At 36.3% G+C, this 17,952-nt stretch overlaps 1 protein-coding gene across 3 annotated transcripts in view; it reads left to right on the top strand.

Moving 5' to 3' along the window:
• The window catches only part of LOC114054211 (high affinity cAMP-specific 3',5'-cyclic phosphodiesterase 7A), a 141,220-nt gene that overhangs the window by 77,544 nt on the left and 45,724 nt on the right, over positions 1-17,952 (top strand). For 2 of the 3 annotated variants that reach the window (XM_027877380.1, XM_027877381.1), the window contains exon 3: positions 7,463-7,546. The exons of the other annotated variant lie outside the window; for it this stretch is intronic. In XM_027877380.1, coding sequence (XP_027733181.1) covers positions 7,463-7,546 — 84 coding nt within the window. The remainder of the gene's footprint in view (positions 1-7,462; positions 7,547-17,952) is intronic. 3 annotated transcript variants of the gene reach the window in all.

Below are 17,952 nucleotides of genomic sequence, written 5' to 3'. Positions count from 1 at the left end.
GACATGTTGAGTTTGAGATACCTATTGAACATCTAATTCACTATGTTTAAAAGACAGTTGGTGTTGGGGGACTGGAGCTCAGGAAAAAAACTAGGACTAGCTATATTGAACTGGGAATAACCTGAATAGAGCTGATAGTTGAACCCATGAGAGCTAATAAGATCAACAAGTGAGGTACTATAAAGGGAGAATATGAAAAGGGCCCAGGACAAACCCTGGGGTCACTTGTTTTCAGTGGACGTGACGTGGTTGCTAACCTCTAGCAAGAGAGACTGAGAATTAATGGTCAAAAAGTAATGGAAAATAAAGAGAGAACGGTGTCACGAAAACCTAGAGGAGACAAAATATCCAGAAGAAGAGAAATATAGAGAAAGTATACAGGAAATTCTGACAAGGATGAAGGCGAAAGGAGGAAAAAGAAGAAGAATGGGTTTTACTAAAACTTCATGGAAGGGATGGTACTTATTAAACTGAAGCTTTTGAGAGGATAAGGATTTTGAAGACCAGAGATGGAGGAGGAGTGTATTCCAGGGATTGGAGACAGAATGGTTTGGCTTCCTACACCTGTATACCTGTTCTTTTCCTTCAATACAATTTAAAGTCCTTGAGGTAAGGTCCCACACTGTATGTACTGGCTTCTTCCTTGATGTCTACAAACCTGCCCATGTCTTCCCCATCCTTCAAAAACCCTAGAATGATCATACCAGCTCCCATCTTGGTACATTTGCAGTCTGTCTCCAATCCCTAGAATGAGAGTGAAGAGAATAACAGCAGATGTTTAGAGCATAGGTAGTTGCTCGGCCTCTCTTAGCTGATTATTCTGTGTGGACTTCCTAGATTTCTTCAATGAAAGTATCTTCTTGATGTGTAATCCTATTTTACTACCATTCTTATTTAATGGGAACTTTTTCAATAAGGAGTACCTTTCTGTAGATATTCTAGTCATTATTCTGTTCTTACTAAGTTTCACTGATATCCAGTTAGATTAAATTGACATTTTTAAGTTCTCTGTGTTATCCTTTATTCATTCCTTTGTATGTTTGTGAATAGACATCTGAGGTCATGAATTTTATTGTTGGCTCTCAAGTATTGTCTCCTTTGAATTAATGGTCCTTTCCACAGCAATCCTTGCTGCATCATATCTACTGTTCTCTATGATACATTGCTTAGCAAGTCTTAATGCGTGGTTTTACCCCTGTCTCAGTTCAGTTTAAAATCCTCTTGATCTGGGGCAGCTAGGTGGCGCAGTGGATAGAGCTGCAACCTTGAAGACAAAAGGACCTGAGTTCAAATCTCACCTGAGACACTTGGCACCTACTAGCTGTGTGACCCCGGACAAGTGACTTAACCCTGATTGCCTCACCAAAAAAAAGCAAAAAAAAAAATCCTCTTGATCAGGTCTGTAATTCTCTAGGATAATATATTCTTGGTACTCAGAGATACTGTAATCATGACCAAGATTCTTTCATTATTCTTGTATCTTAAACTCTGGTCCTGAAATCCAAATGTCATTCTTTGACATCATCTACCTAATTAGCTGCTCACTTTCCATTTTTTCCTGTCTCCTCTGAATTCTTATCTTCAAGTACTGGTAGTGATAAAAATACCATCTATTGTTAGTTTCCCACTCAGGACTTTGTAATGTCTCAAGATGTTTTCCAGGGTCCTTTTGGTAGTATCATAGGATCATAGATTTAAGAATAAAAGGGGTTTTAGAAGTCATATCATTTAGTTCATGCGTTTTTTGCATGTGCACCAGAAAGTGACTTGTTCATAGTCATATAGATAATAAGTGACAGAGTTGGCATTTGAATTCAGGTCCTCTGACTCGAGATCCAGTGTTCTTCATACTACACTACTCTGCTTTTTGCATGAATCATCAGAAGTGGGTAGTGGTAATCAGATTTGACAAGTCTTGGGAGACTGTCTGTCATATATTAATATTTATGCTTAACTGCCTTTTGTTGTTTGCTGTTCCAGAGTATTACAAAATGGCCTCAGAACAAAAATTCATGACCAAGAATGTGTTAAGATGATTTTATAAGTTTAAATTCTAAGGCATAACAAAAATAGTTTGGATAAAAAGTAAGATATACAATAATGAGAAAGTCACTGACATTAAATTGCTTTATATAGCTAGATATATCTTATATTACATCTCATATGTGTGACCTAGTTCTTGGTATCTATCAAAAATTGATGCTACTATATAGATGAAATTTTGAAATAGTGACCAGGTGAATAGCAGGAAGCAGATATTAAGGCTACACTTTCTCAAAGTATAATATGGTGAATCATCCTTGCCTTTGGATGCAGGATCTGTGATTGTTATTGGATTCTTAAATGAGAAGAAAGAATGCTTCCATCTGCTTTTGGGTATTTAGAAAGTCTTTTTGCCAAAGATATTCTGTGTTACATATGTTTAGATTGGACTACAGCTATGGGATCCCCTCTGAAATAAGTAACAAAAGCTATAGATAGTAGAATGTCTTATGCTTTCTTATAGATTGAAGATTTTTTGTGATTTAAGACAAGTGAATCAGCATATAAAAGCTACTTAACCCATAATGTTTGAAAATTTTATGAAATTTTTCTTCCTTCACTGAGATCATGTAACTGAATGAGTTTACTAAAATATTAGATAATTACGTATTATTCAAATTTCCTAGGTTTTATTATAATCTATGGAAAATTCAATTATTAGGATATTCTAGAAAAAAAATTCACAGAATCAAGTTCTTCCTTGGGATATCAAGAGCTTCTGTTATTTCGAAGGTATCAACTATTATATCAAATGAATTCAGAACCCTTAAAAGAACTGAAGTCTACTCTGCAGAACAATTCACCTCAACGAACATTTAATAACCATTTGTTATGTGTATAGCACTATACCAAACTTTTGGTGAAAGTCAAAATTTACCTAAGATATAGTCCCAGCCTTCATGTAGCTTTCAGTCTAGTTGGAAGATGAGATTTATGCTACCCAAAGCCCTTATCCACAGAAGCAACTCCTATGAAGAAGGGGCTAACCATTCTTACCAATTACTTGACCTCTAGGGTAGACAAACCTGCCTAGCTGAAGCAGCAAAAATATCCTGAAGGAGAGACAGGAAATAGCAAGTGCCAGACAATTAAAACCAACACGACTACCTTGACTACCACCTTCCTTGGACCCTAAAAGAGATAGCCCAGGACACTGAGCCCCACAGCAAGACCTAGACCACTGGCCTTGCTTTAAGCTCAGGCCCCAGAGCCATCATCCCAGGAAGCAACACTAGTGGAGATAAGCCTTTCAATTGCTTTTGCAAAACTCCTGAAGAACAGGAAAAGAAGGTTTTTGCCACCACAGTTGTTGGCACTGTCAAATTGCTCAACATTAGAAACTGATGATTTTATCAATCTAAATGACAATAAAGAATAAATATTATTACTAAGTGCATTGCCATCTATTTTGCCACTGTATCCTAAGGGTCATGAGACTTTTTCCATCTAATTTAAGGCTGAAACTTACTATATGTGTTGTCTCTGCCATTAGAATGTGAGCTCCTTGAGAGCAGGGACTGTCTTTTGTATCCTTCTTTGCCTGTCCTTCCTAGTTTTCTATTTTATTTTTTGTATCACCATTGCTTAGCACAGGATTTTGCAAGTAGTGCTTAATAAATGCTTTTTTCCCCATTGGTTCATTCATCCATACACAGATAACTACTTTTAAAAAATACATAGAAGTCTTAAGGGACAGGGGAAATAAAGTTCTATGGAAGGGCGAAGCAGAGTTCAGAGAATACTTCCTGGAAGATTTGGAATTTGTACTGTTATTTAAAAGGATTAGAATTAAACATAAAGGTTGGGGAGGTGGTGGTGCAACATTCATTTTAGGTACTTTAGATAGCATGGACAATTTGGCTATACTGTAGTATATGTGAAGCAAATTAGTATGAAATAAGACTGGAAATATACAGTAGATTGAATGTCAGGCTAGTGACTTTTTTCTTTTCTATGTAAATGGGAACCACTGAACCACTGAAGATTCTAAGGCAGGGAAATGCAAAATGCATAAGGAATTAGTCTTTCATTGGTATTAGGATGAATTGGAGGACTATTTCAATAGGCTAAATGGGCTGCAGTGAGGCTCTATATTAGATTGGAAATAGAAAAGAAAAGAGATGGATATGAGAAAAATAGCTGAAATATATTCAACAAGATTTATTAACTGATGCAGTATTAAAGGTGAGAGAAGAGTAAAAGATAATTATACTATTTTTGAATATAGAATACTAAGCTTGGCACTGACAAAAAGAGGGATGTCTACAGAAGGAACAGGTTTTGAAAGAAAGATGAACATGCTGAGTTTGAGCTGCTAGTGGGTAGTTAGTTATCTTCAAGCATTTGAAAGGCTATCACATGGAAGATGGAATAGATTAGACCTTCACATCACCAGCAAGATGGCTGAACTTTGCTGCAAAGTTTTCCAGATCCCAAACCTTATTGGAAAGCATTAACAGACATAGAGTAATTATAATTGAATCCACAAGATAAAACCACAAGATAAAAAGACTGGGAATCCCCGCCCCTGAATCTGCCTCCACTGTGCACATCATGAATTAATTCTGGAGAACTCAATACTTAGAATTCTCATTCAGTATCTTTATCTCCAACTGATAACTACCTGCTCACGTTATTGAGCAAGACATATGAAGGGGCTTGTGATTAAGGGTTCTCCTATAGGAATCTTCGATGATAATGAACCTTCCTGACTCTTCAAGAAGCAACAGGCAGTAATTATACCCAGCTAGTCAAAGGAAAGGTTGGGAATGGTAAATTGAAATCTTTTGAGAAGTGCAGCAAAAGTGCACATAGTGTTTAAAACCAAAGGCTGGAAGGAGGCAAGTATAAAGTCTAACAAAGCATTTGAGGCCAATACTGTCTCCCAAGAGGTTTCTCAGTGCATGGGCCTGGGCCCAGCTGACCCCTTCAGCATGAAAGGGTATTTGTATTGCAGTGGAAAGGAGAGCCCAAAGAGTGAGTGGTAATACAGAAAGAAAGCTGAAACACCAGGAAGTAAGCAGAGGAAGTCTGAATAAAGATCTAGCACTAGGCAGATAAATCAACAGATCTAAAAACAGATCTTCTTTATTGGTTTATCTGCCTGTATATTTGTGTAAACTCTCACTTTTTGGACCATCTCCTTTTCACTACAACACAAACACCAAACTATGTTGAAAAAATTGAATGTGACTCACTTTGATGTATCAAAAAAGAAAAGGAGCCTGCAAATTTAAATTCTTATCAGCAGATGTATTCTGAATATCATTTATCCTTAAAAATGCTTATTGGTTGAGTAACTCTGAAACTCTCCAAACTATTGTTTGGATCTATAAAGAATGTGACTGGTTAGTATCCGTGTTATATGTGGTCTGCTCTTTTTTTTTTTTTCTGCAGTTAAGGCTTTATCCTAGAACTCAGTAAATATTTTACTGTCAGGGTATCTGACTTTTTTAAAAAAAAACTTTTTCCTTAAAAAGTTACCTGGCAAGAAAGGAAAGGAGTGTTTCTATAAAATAGTAATGTTGAAGTTTATTCTTTTAGAAGTCAATTAATATTGTTAGCTGACTGAAACTTGCTCTTCCTAATCTGTAAGCATTCATATCAGTGCCTAGTATCTGTTATTAATATATAATCACCCTTAACTTTCTGTTATTGCTGTCTGATCCTGCAAAGTCATACTGGGAAGTGGACACAACTCCGGTATTTAAGTTTAATACCAACAGCGTACTAGATGTTAGCTGTTTTTGATCATAACAACTTATGAAGGCTGTCTGCTAAAAGTTAGAGTAGTTGTAATCTTTCTTGGTGAAGGCAGTACTTGAATTAATGAAATTATGAGTCCTTGATGTATAGATATTAAGAATTCACGTATGAGTGCCAGTCAGACCTGATGAGATGCTCCTTTCATTTTATAATTACCAAGTGCTTTCTAAGATGTTTATGTATATTGTAAAACACAAATTGATAGATTTAATTTGTTTACTTGTGGAAGAAAATGTTAATTTGAGTTTAGATTTGTTTCTTTTCATTCATAAGTTTTAATCCACTCTAATTCTAAAATGAGCCATTCATTAGAATCAAGAAAATCTTGGAGATGTAAGAGAACCTAGATTTAATCTAATATAGTACCCTCATTTTAAGGTTAAGGACTCTGACTCAATAGTTATGATTTCTAGGATCATTATTTGTAAGAATTCTGTGTAAATACAATCATAACTGGCCTATTCTTATCAGAAACAGGTGCTCTTTAACTGAGATCTCTATGTCCTGAGAATTATGTGTATGTCGCCATCTGTTGATTGCCTTGCTGTGATAGTGTAAAGGCCAAGTATTCATAAAATACTGGGTCTCAATCAGTGGGATTCAAACTTTGCCTCTGACAATTAGGAGCTATGATATACTGGGTGAAATCATTTAGCATATGCCTTAGGTAAGTCCCTAGGACATAAGGGTTTGAGATCCATGTTAGTTTAGGAGTAGGCTTAAGAAAAAGTAAATTGATTTTTCACTAACCAGTAAAATAATTTTCCTTTAAAAAATCAACTTTTATTTCTAAAGGACTTACCTGAGTATTTGGAGTTACGAAAACATGTGCGAGATCATCATGAAGTAATAAATCCACTTCAAACCCACCAAAATCAGTTTCTTTATTGCAAACATACTTCCTAATCAACAGAAAAAAAATACACTGTTTATTATATTCACTGCAGTAGCAAATATAATCACAGAAGATACTTTTTTCCCCTATAATGTGTGGAATTTTACCTCTGTTAGATAAACTTAGAAGACAAGGAACTTTTAAAACTGCTTTGTATTTTATATTTCTTTGTTCAGATCAGTCATATGATTTAGTACTTCTAGAATGATAAAACTAATGAGTGCTATTGTACTCTGAATAATCAATTTTTTTGTCTTACATAAACTCACTAAAATTTAGCTATAAATTGATAAAGTAGCAGATAAGATATTTAACTTTAAAACAACTCATACATTGTGCTTAAATCTTGGATTTATTGAAGTAAATTTTTCTGTGCTAACCATTGTTTTGACATTTAACAAATTTGCATTAGTTTAGCTGGGTTTTTTGTTCTAGGAGATTCAGAAGCAATTTGTGCTCATTTTATAGAAATAGGATTATCATCCATTTGTGTTTAACTCCTTTAAGACATCATACCTTAAAACAAATAATATAATAAATTCCTGGGATTTCTTGTAATATAAAAATCACAGTAGACTATCCTTAGAAATGAGTTCTGTCAATGTTTTTAGCTACTTGACCCATAGAAATCATTACTAGATAAGTTGTGTAGATCACTAATTTTGAGACTGCTGTGTATTGCTGACAGCAGCTTCTTTTCATTTGTGTATTTATCTCTACAGTCTTGCAAGCTTCTATTTTATTCTTGACCCTATCTAGGAGATGTACGAGTAAGGAGTCGGGCAGGATTTGAATCAGAAAGAAGAGGTTCTCATCCATACATTGATTTTCGTATTTTTCACTGTAAGTATAGCAGTTGAAAAAATACTTCTCATTGAGGCTTTTTTAAAAACTAGAAATTTTAACTTTCGTATTATTTCAGCAACATAAATTGCAGATTTTCAAAGCAATAACACCCTTGTATTAGGGCGTTTAAAAAAATAACAATATGAAAGAAGTATCTTTTCAGTTCTTAGTAGAAAGGGATTTAAGATTCTAAATAAATAATCAGGATAAGTTTTGATGATTTCTGAGTGTTTATTTTGAATCCTGTGATTTTGCTGAAGTTATTTTTTTAGTTGACTCTAAGGTTTTCAGACTATAGCATCATATTGTAATAGTGCAATTCCTCATCTGTAGATTAAAAGTGTTAGATTAAATGATCTCTTAAGGGCCTAAATCTCTGATACTAAATGGTATTTGTTTTACAGACATTTGTTATACACAGGTATCAGTCATCAAGTATTTATTAAATGCTTGCTATGTATCAGTTACTGTGCTAAGTGCTGAGAATATAAATACAAAATTGAGGCAATATGTTCTCTCAGTGAGCTTATCTATTCAGACCTATGTTTAAAGAATATTGAATGTTTAAGCTTAGCATAACTTAAAATATGCTTTTCTGAACTCAATTAGCTTATTATAACTAGTTGGACATAATAAATGTAAATGCCTGATAAGAATTTCTGAATGGTTGATTGATTGAATTATATAAGCAACAGTGGATTTAGGAGTGAAGTGACAAAGTTGAAACATGGTATATTTTTTTTTAGGCTATACATTTACATTCATATTAAACATATTTTCACATTAGTGATGTTGTAAGTAGAAATTAAAATCAATGGGAGGAACCATCAGAAAGAGGAAATAAAACTCAACAGAAGAGAAAAAAATAACAATTTGGCTTCCATAGTTCTTTCTTTGGGTGTGGATAGCATTTTCCATCACAAGGCCTCTGGAGATGTCTTAGATCGTTGTATTGCCAGGAAGGGTTAAGTTTATCAATATTAGTCATCACACAACATGGCTGTTATTGTGTACAATGTTCTCTTGGTTCTGCTCACTTCACTCAGCATAAGACCATACAAGTCTTTCCAGGTTTTTGTGAAGTCAGCCTGTTCATCATTTCTTATAGCACAGTATTCCATCACATTCATATAACCGCAACTTGCTCAGCCATTCCCCAGTTGATGGGCATCCTCTCAATTTCCAATTCTTTGCCACTACAAAAAGAGCTGCTATGAATATTTTTGTCCACGTAGGTCTTTTTCCCATTTGTGTGATCTCTTTGGGATATAGCCCTAAAAGTGCTATTGCTGGGTCAAAGCATATGCACATTTTTATAGCCCTTTGGGCATAGTTCCAAATTGCTCTCCAGAATGGTTGGATCATTTCACAACTCTGCCAACAATGTATTAGTGTTCCAATTTTCCCACATCTTCTCCAACATTTATCATTTTCCTGTTTTGTCATATTGGCCATTCTGATAGGTGTGATGTGGTACCTCAGAGTTGTTTTGATTTGCATTTCTCTAATCAATAGTGAGTTAGAGCATGTTTTCATATGACTATAGATGGCTTTAATTTCTTCATCTGAGAGCTGTCTGTTCATATCCTTTGAGCGCTTATCAATTGGGGAATGGCTTGCATTCTTATAAATTTGACTTAATTCTCTATATATTTTAGAAATGAGGCCCTTATCAGAGAGACTGGTTGTAAAAATTCTTTCCCAATTTTCTACCTTCCTTCTAATCTTAGTTGCATTGGCTTTGTTTGTTCAAAAACTTTTCAATTTAATGTAATCAAAATTATCTATTTTGCTTTTCGTAATGTTCTCTGTCTCTTGTTTGGTCATGAATTCTTCTGTTCTCCATAGATCTGACAGGTAAACTATTCCTTGCTCTCTCAGTTTGCTTATAGTATCAGCCTTTATAGCTAAATGATGTACCCATTTTGACTTTTATTTTGGTATATGGTGTGAGATTTTGGTCTATGCCTAGTTTCTGCCATACTCTTTTCCAGTTTTCCCAGCAGTTCTTTTCCAAAGAGTGGGTTCTTATCCCAGAAGCTGGGGTCTTTGGTAAACGTGGTATTTTCAAAGCAAAAGCATAGCTATAATACTATAGCCCTTTCATATATATCTCTTTCTTAAAAATGAAGTCATTTAAAACTTAAATTGCTGAGTAATTTTTTGAGAACATTTTTTTGTAACTTTTAAGAGAGCATAAAGAAACATGGAATGGAAGCCTGGGACTTGCACAAAGTATCTGAGAGACCAGATGCCTGCTTCTCCCATAGTCCTGATGTTGTTTCAACAAAGTTCCTGAGAGAGGCTGTGGAGATGGCATTGATGTTCTATTTCACTAACTGCATAATCAGTAGTAGTTAATAAGAATTTTAAAGTCCCTAGTTGGCTTCAACCAGCCCTCTTGGCTTCATTTTCTTCAGCTGCCCACTCGTGTTGTAATGGCATCTGGTGTGATATAAAGGGAAGGGCTTTTAGGCCTTCTTCCCCTGTGAGAAATAAGCCTAGGTTTTCAGCCTTTTTGTTCATTCTTTTCCATTCTTAAGTACAAGATGTAGTCCCTGATCTTTGAGGTTGGAGAAGTGAACCACAATCAGGCTAGGTTTTCCCACCAGTGTCTCATTGATAGCCTGTGCATCAAGGCGTGATCTTTGGGAGTGACCTTTTATATCCCCACCAGCAAAACCTGAAACAAGGACCTATTTGGCAGCAATGCCTCTTTTGGACATTAATTTGGTGGGAATGATGCTCTGTAGAAACTGACCTAAGTTTAGAGTTTAATTCCCACCCCTGTTCGCAGATGACATGGGGGGGGTTATGCCCCAAGGTGTTGAGGAGGAGAATGTTTGTACATTTGCTCTTGCTATATCTTTGAAGTAAATATCCGTTTGTAAAAGTTAATGTTAAATGGTTTTAAAAAATGCGATTTGTCAGCTGAGAGTGATATGATACGCAGACAATCACCAACCAGCTTAGATTTTAACAAGAAATTTACTGGAGACCAACCAAGAAGGCAAAGTATAATGAAGTGGTTACAGTTCAGATCTCAACAACAGTGATGACCGCGACGATACCACCACCATGTACTACTACTACTTTGCTGCTGCTGTTACTACTACTGCTGCTGCTGTTACTACTACTGCTGCTGCAACTACTACTGCTGATAATGATAACTAAGCATTTATATAATTGCAAAGCACTTTTACAAATAATTCATTTTACCTTCACAACAACCCTAGAAGGTAGATGCTATTTTTATTTATATTTTACTGGTGAGGATACCAAGGAAAATAGGTTAAGTGACTTGTCCAGAGTCATGTAGCTAGTAGATTTCTAAGGAGGGATTTGAATTCATGTCTTCCTTTTGTAGGCCCAGAATTCTATCCACTGTACCACCTAGCTGCCTACTTTAAAAAGACCTCGAAAAAGCATCAGATTATGGCCTGATAAGAAAATCTGAGGGAAAAAAATCACACTTGAGTCATTTTTCTAGTCCAACTCAGCATAAGAGATGGCGATCTATGGAACTGGGAATGATGTCTAGACAGAAGGGTGGCCCTGTGTCAGATGTTCAGCATAGAAATTGAACCAAGGTCTGCATCTGTGCATTAGGGTCAAGAGAGGTCCTGTATCTTACAGGGCTAGGCCTGCTACTAATCTGGGAACAGAAAATGGTGCCAGCTGGTAGCTCTGCTACTCATACTCTAGAACTATGCCACAGATCCAGTGCAGACTGAAGAAAGGATTTGCTCCTGGAGTGGTGATCCGGGGCAAGAAGTAGTACTTAGCCTGAGGCTATGTCCAAGGCAAGGAGCAGAAACTGAAGTGACCAGCATCTGTGTTTCTTTGAACCCTAAGTGTGTTCTCTGATTCAGCTCTTATCCTAGTCTGAAATCTGTAGAGCCTTCTGGCTAACTGATGGGAGCTAGGGCAAGCACTTGTCTATTGGAGCTCCAACCGGGAGCCAGCCCACAGTTGTTTTGCCCAGACCTAAACCAGGTCTGCGAAGCTCAGACCAGGAAGGCAACAATCAGACATTACTCTGGATCTGAAAGCTTAGCGCATACTCAGAGCTTGCAGTCTAAGCTGTGTTCTTGGAGATCTTTGAAGAATACAGCATGCAGTATCCCGAGAAAGCAGCAGCAGAGCCAAGAGAATAGAAAATAGATCTAAGCAAAGCACAAACATTTCCTTCCAGAAATGTTTAGAGGCTGGCCTTAAGACAGAATACCCATTCAGAAAGTAAGGTTGGATGAAATAAGTAAATGAAAAATGATCCCCACCATAAAGAAATCTTAGGTGACAAGGAGATAAACCAAAGACACAAACCCAGAAGAAGACTCCAGAAACATGACTCCAGAACATCTACGTGCAAAGCTTCAAAGACAAATAACTTGGACATAAATTCAACTAGAATTCCTCCAAGAAATAAAGAGAGATTATTTTTAAATTAAAATGATTTTATAAATAAAGTAAGTCATAGAGGAAAGAATTGGAAACAAAATGACAGTTGTAGAGGGAACACTGGCAAGTAGAATTAGTTTAGCACAGGAGGTATAAAACCTCACAGAAACAGATTCTTTGAAAATTAAAAGATCAAACAGAAATGAATGACTCCATGAGACAGGAAGAAATGTTAGTCGAAAGACTAAAAAAACAGTACAGTATCTCATTTAAAATAACTGATCTGGAAAACAGATCAAGGAGAGAGAACATGGGATTGATATCATACTGCCTAAATGCTATGATCAGAAAAGTATACTGGGCATCATAATTCAAGAAATCATGAAATAAAACTGTCCAGATCTGTTAGGACCAGAGGGCAAAATAGAATTCTCTGGTCACCTGCTGAAAGATACTTCAAAAGGAAAACTTCGAGGAACTTCATAGCCAAAATCTGGAGTTCGCGTGTCACAGAAGAAATACTCCAAGCAACCAAAAAGAATTCTGGCACCAAAAAGCCATGGTGAGGATCACACAAGATATAGCTGCTACTATTTTTAAAGAGCAAAGACCTTGGAATATGATATTCCAAAAGGCAGAAGATAAATGTTATTCTTTGCAGACATAGCTCCCCATTTATTGAGGAGGTCAAATATTTGCTAACTGAGGTGATTTCTGGGCTATTTTGGCTTCCTTTTTATGACAATTGATTTTCATTAGCTAAACTTACTTAGAAAATGGTAATAGTGGCAATGTATGTTTTATCCATTTTGCATTTTTCAGTAGCTTGTTTAATTTTTATTTTATTTTTCAATAGCCTGTTTAAGTTATGTAAAAACTGTTTTAATTGCATGCCATATTCTCATTTTTATGCTTATTTTTTAATTTGATAATGATTTTGATCATGTTGATGGCATTACTATACACTGATAAGTGATTCAGAAGTTACTCGCAGTGGTAACTGTCTTAAATTTTTACCCTTTTCATTTCTAAATGATGCTTATTTAGTTTTCACCATATCCTTTAGCTACTGATTGAAAAAAAAGTATTCATGATGTATGGCATGTAGTAGGCACTTAATAAATGTTTATGGATCAATTAATAGTTAGGCATGAAGCTTTTGATAAGACTGAGCCTTTGACCTCATTATTTTTTTAATACTGAGCACTATAGTTTAGCATACATTTTTGCCATCCTTCCTATCCTTCTTTTACACTGAATTCACTTAGTTCCAAAGTATTATCCTGATTTCGTTTGGAGCATCTTATTCAATTCTTCATCGATTTTCTGCCACTTTATCTGCAGCAACAGATTTTGGCATATAAGCCATAATTATTTTCCTGATGATCTTCTTTTATACGTACTTATCAAGAATATGGAAATATAAGCTGACCAAATACCCCAAGAAAGGTTGCTTCTGGGGCAGCTAGGTGGCACAGGGGATAGAGCACCGGACCTGCAGTCAGGAGGACCCGAGTTCAAATCCGGCCTCAGACCAAACACTTGACACTTACAGCTGTGTGACCCTGGGCAAGTCACTTAACCCAAATTGCCTGTGGGAAAAGAAAGGTTTCTTCTTGTTGCCCTTTAGAACACCATAAAGCACATTCTACCAGTTCATTTATTGGCTTCTCCAAGCCTCCAAGGATACTACTACTACTTTTTTTTTTTTCTCTATCTTGGTTTCACATATAACAAGCATGTCAGTTTGGCTAAACTATAGAGTGTAAGAAGGGGGATGAGGGATAATAAGGCTCTATCAGAGATGATGCTTGAATCCTAATCTTCCTGACTCTAAGGCTATATGTCTTTCTCTCTTACCCCCACAATATCATGCTGCCCTCAAAACTGTCTGTTACTTATGTTGTACGTGTTTTCATACATGTGTTGTCTTTTCACTAGATTGTAAGCTACTTGACGGCAGACTTTGATTTTTGTCTTTGTATAAAATCATAGTCCCTCACTGTGTCTACATCAACTTGATAGGACCTCCAAGAGCTTGTATTCCAGCAGTATTGTCTTTTGAGAATCCAGAGTGTAATTTATGGTCTTAGAGATGTTCCTGGTACACATTCTTAATTGGTTCACTAATAGCTTAGCCAGGGGTGAGGAACCTGTGGCCTCAAAGCCACATGTGGCCCTCTAGATCCTCAAGTGTGGCCCTTTGACTGAACCCAAACTCACAGAACAAATCAAAAGCCACATCCAAGGACCTGGAAGGCCACATGTGGCCTCGAGGCTACAGATTCCCCACCCCTGGTTAGACCTATATTAAATTGCTTGCCATTATCACACATTTAGCTCTTATTTTAGAATAGAATAGAGAAATGTAAAGAAAAAATAATTGCTTTGGCAGGACAAAAAAAAGAGCCTTCATGCCTGCCTTCTGGTGATTTATAAGCCTTTCCTAAGGCTGGGTTGGCCCTTGGACAACAAAGTCTATCACTGGATATGTTTCTGAAATTTTTGTATCTTAGTAGCAACCTGCCAGAATTGAGCTACTGTTAAATGTTTTGAAAGCTGAGGGTCACTTTATGCCATGATGAATCATTGGAGCAACACTTAGGAGGCATTTAAAATCTGGCTCCAGCCTACTTTTCAATCAGTTAATCAACAAGTATTTATTAAGTACTTACTGTGCTAGGTGCTAAAATACAAAGAATGAAACAATTCCAAGTTCCAGCCAAAATGGCCTCCTCAGTATTCTGTCTTTCACCTTCAAGCCTTCCTTTGTACAAGTGGTCCCACCTACCTAGAAAGTAATCTTTCCCCATCTTTTCCTCTTAAGAGTCCCTACCCTCCTTCAAGGCTCAACTTGGGTACCACCTCCTATGGAAAATCTTTCTGATACCTCTGCTTGTTAGTGCAATTTTCCTCATCAAATTATCTTGTATTTACTTTAAGTCTTTGTGATTTATATATTGTCTTTTCCACCCTCAGTGGAATGTTAAGTACCTGGAAGACAGAAACTGTTTTAAAAAAAAAAAATTGTCTAGGTGGTGCAGTGGATAGAGCACTGGCCCTGTATTCAGGAGGACCTGAGTTCAAATCCAGCCCAGACACATAACACTTACTACCTGTGTGACCCTGGGTGAGTCATTTAACCCCATTGCCTAGCCAAAAAAAAACAAAAAAAATTGTCTCCCCAGTGCCTAGCACAGTGTCTTGCATATTGTAAATACTTATTGAGTTGAGAAAGATAACAGTAATTTGAGCCATTCTGCTTTTACTTGTTGGGATGGATTATTAGATAATGATGCAAATTAGAACTAACTTATAGTTTAAAAGAATTTAGTCTGAGCCTGAAAAAGCTGAGCTTTAGTAAAGAGAAATTTTATGAATTTGAAAGCCGTATTATTAGTAATGTTCTCAGGCAACAAAACAGGATCTTAACATTGGCAACAGAAATAACCTCGGTTTTTGTGACATTGATGGAATCTTAAGCATTATTTGTTGGGACAAAGAGTTGGGCAAGTTGAGGGGAGCATGGGTTTTTAGCAAGGAGGGTGACTTGTGAGTAAATCATAGAGTAAAAGTGAGAAGAAGGGGTGGTTAGTGATTCTGTGCTCGAGTATTGAGGAAACTATTTGTGAACTGATAACAAGAAAGGTCCATTTTTTCTTTTAAGGCATTTATACACAAGATATACAAAAGCCTCCAAAGCCTTATGAAAATGATTGACTGCCACTACCACCTGATTTATGTGAGCACAAATAATACTGACAAAAATGACAAAAGATGGAAATAGATAATGTTGGGGACTGTGGAAAGATAGTAACACTAATATCCTGTTAACAAAACTGTGCATTGGCCCCAGCCATTCTGGAAAACTATAGAATTGTGTTTTAAAAATACTAAATTGTGTCCATATCCTAAGGCTATCAAACAAGCTGAAAGGTCCTATGCAAACTAAAATATTCATAATGAAACTTTTTGTGGTAACAAAGAACTAAGAACAATATAGTGCCCATTGATTGGGAAATGACTATAAACAAATTTTGGTATATGGCTACAGTGGAATTAACAGTTGTATCATAGTAAAAAATGGGTATTAAGAAAGTAGAAAAACATGGGAATGCTTCTATAAAATGGTGTAGAGCAGTGAGGTAACCAGAACAAGGAAAACTATATGCACAATTGCTATAACCCTGAAGTCAGGGACTGTTTTTCACTTTTGTTTGTATCACCAGTTCTTAGCACTGTACTTCATTCTTAGTACGTGCTTACTAAGTGCTTGTTAACTTATTAAAGAAACTGAGGCACAAAGAAATTAAGTGACTTGAGGTCATAGAGCTAATAAATGTCAGAACTGGCAGTTGAACCTTGGTCTTCTGACTTGGTGTTCTTGTTGACTAAATCATAATTGCTGACATTTTTATAGTACTTTAAGGTTAGCAGAGTGCTTTCCATGTTTTATTTCATTTGATCCTCATTTGAACCTTTTAAAGTACATGTAATTGTTATCATCCCCATTTCACAGATGAGGAAACTGTCACGCGAAAGGTTAAGTGACTTGCTTAGGTTCACACAGTGTGTAAAGCAGGATTTGAACCCAGATTTTCCTGATTCTGACCATGTCCAACTCTATATCCACTATGCCACATTGCTTCTAAAGACCATGATCTCTAGTCCTAATTTCTCCACTGACTGAACTCCAGTAATACTGGACTTTGTCATGTGTATGCTGCTGGTGCTTCAAACTCAATATACTCAAAACTGAATTTATCATATTCCCTCTGAATTTGGCCCTTCTTTCCTATTTCTGTCACCTAGGCTCAAAACATCAGCATCACTCTTGATTCATCCTTTCCCCTTATTTTTCATGTAAAATCTGTTGTCACGTCCTGTTTTACCTTTACTTCAAATCATAAATGCATTCTTTTTTTCTCAATTCATTTACTGCCACCATTCTCTGTTGGCATCTCATTACATCCGGCCTGGACTGTGTTACAGCCTATTTCTTGCTCTCCTTGCTTCAAGCTTCACACGGTTGCCAAATACCTTCCTGTTAGATAGGTCTGATCCTGGGTCACTCTCTTGCTCAAAAATGTTTAAGGGTGCTCTCTTGTCTCTAAGATAAACTATTTAGCTTGGTACTTAACATTCTTCATAATCTTGTTCCAGCTTCTCCAGCCTAATTGCACATTACTCATCTTCATTCATTCAATCAACAAGCATTGATTATGTGCCTACTATACTCCAGGCACTGAATTGAGTATACCAAGATAAAAATGAAACACTTCTTGCCCCTAAGGAGTTTACGTTCTATCTGAGGAGACAACAAGATGTACAATATAATATGCAAATATAATATAAATATAAATATACGGTAGCCAGACTACTAGTGGTGCTCCTATTGGTCCATTGTATGTAATGGCCTTGGTTCTAGCTCTTGCCTCCTAATTGAATTGGAATACAAAATAATTTGAAGGTAATTGTTACAGTTATGAACATTCATGATTATAAATCCTTCCCAAATTTTTTTTTAATAATTATTAGAGACTATGTAAGCTACAGAATGTCACAGTTGTCTCAGAAGTCAATCTGTAACTAAACAACAATCTCCTTTATTGTATATGTAACATGTGGTCATCCAGCCTTTGCTCAGACACTTCCTATGAGAGGAAATCCACCATCTCCAGAGGCAGCCATTCCACTTTCGGATGATACTAAATGTTAGAAATATTTTTCCTTATATTTCCCTGTTTACTTCTTCCACTCGTTCCTAGGTCTGTCTTTTTCAGCCAAGCAAAACAAGTAGCAGCCATTGTAATTAAAGACAGCTGTGTTCTTCCTAAGTCTTCTCTTTATCAAGCAAAATCACCCTAGTTCCTCCAATAGATCTTCATTTGGCATGAATCTGGATCTTCACTATCCTGTTTGTCCTTCTGGATACTCTATAATTTATCAGTGCTCTCTGGAAGAAGTGGGTGGTCCAAGGAAGCTCTCAAAGTCTCTCTGAA

The sequence above is a fragment of the Vombatus ursinus genome, unplaced genomic scaffold (genome assembly GCF_900497805.2).
Source record: "Vombatus ursinus unplaced genomic scaffold, bare-nosed wombat genome assembly UNPS02014812.1, whole genome shotgun sequence".
NCBI lineage: Eukaryota > Metazoa > Chordata > Mammalia > Diprotodontia > Vombatidae > Vombatus > Vombatus ursinus.
This window is presented reverse-complemented; position numbering and strand designations above follow the sequence as displayed.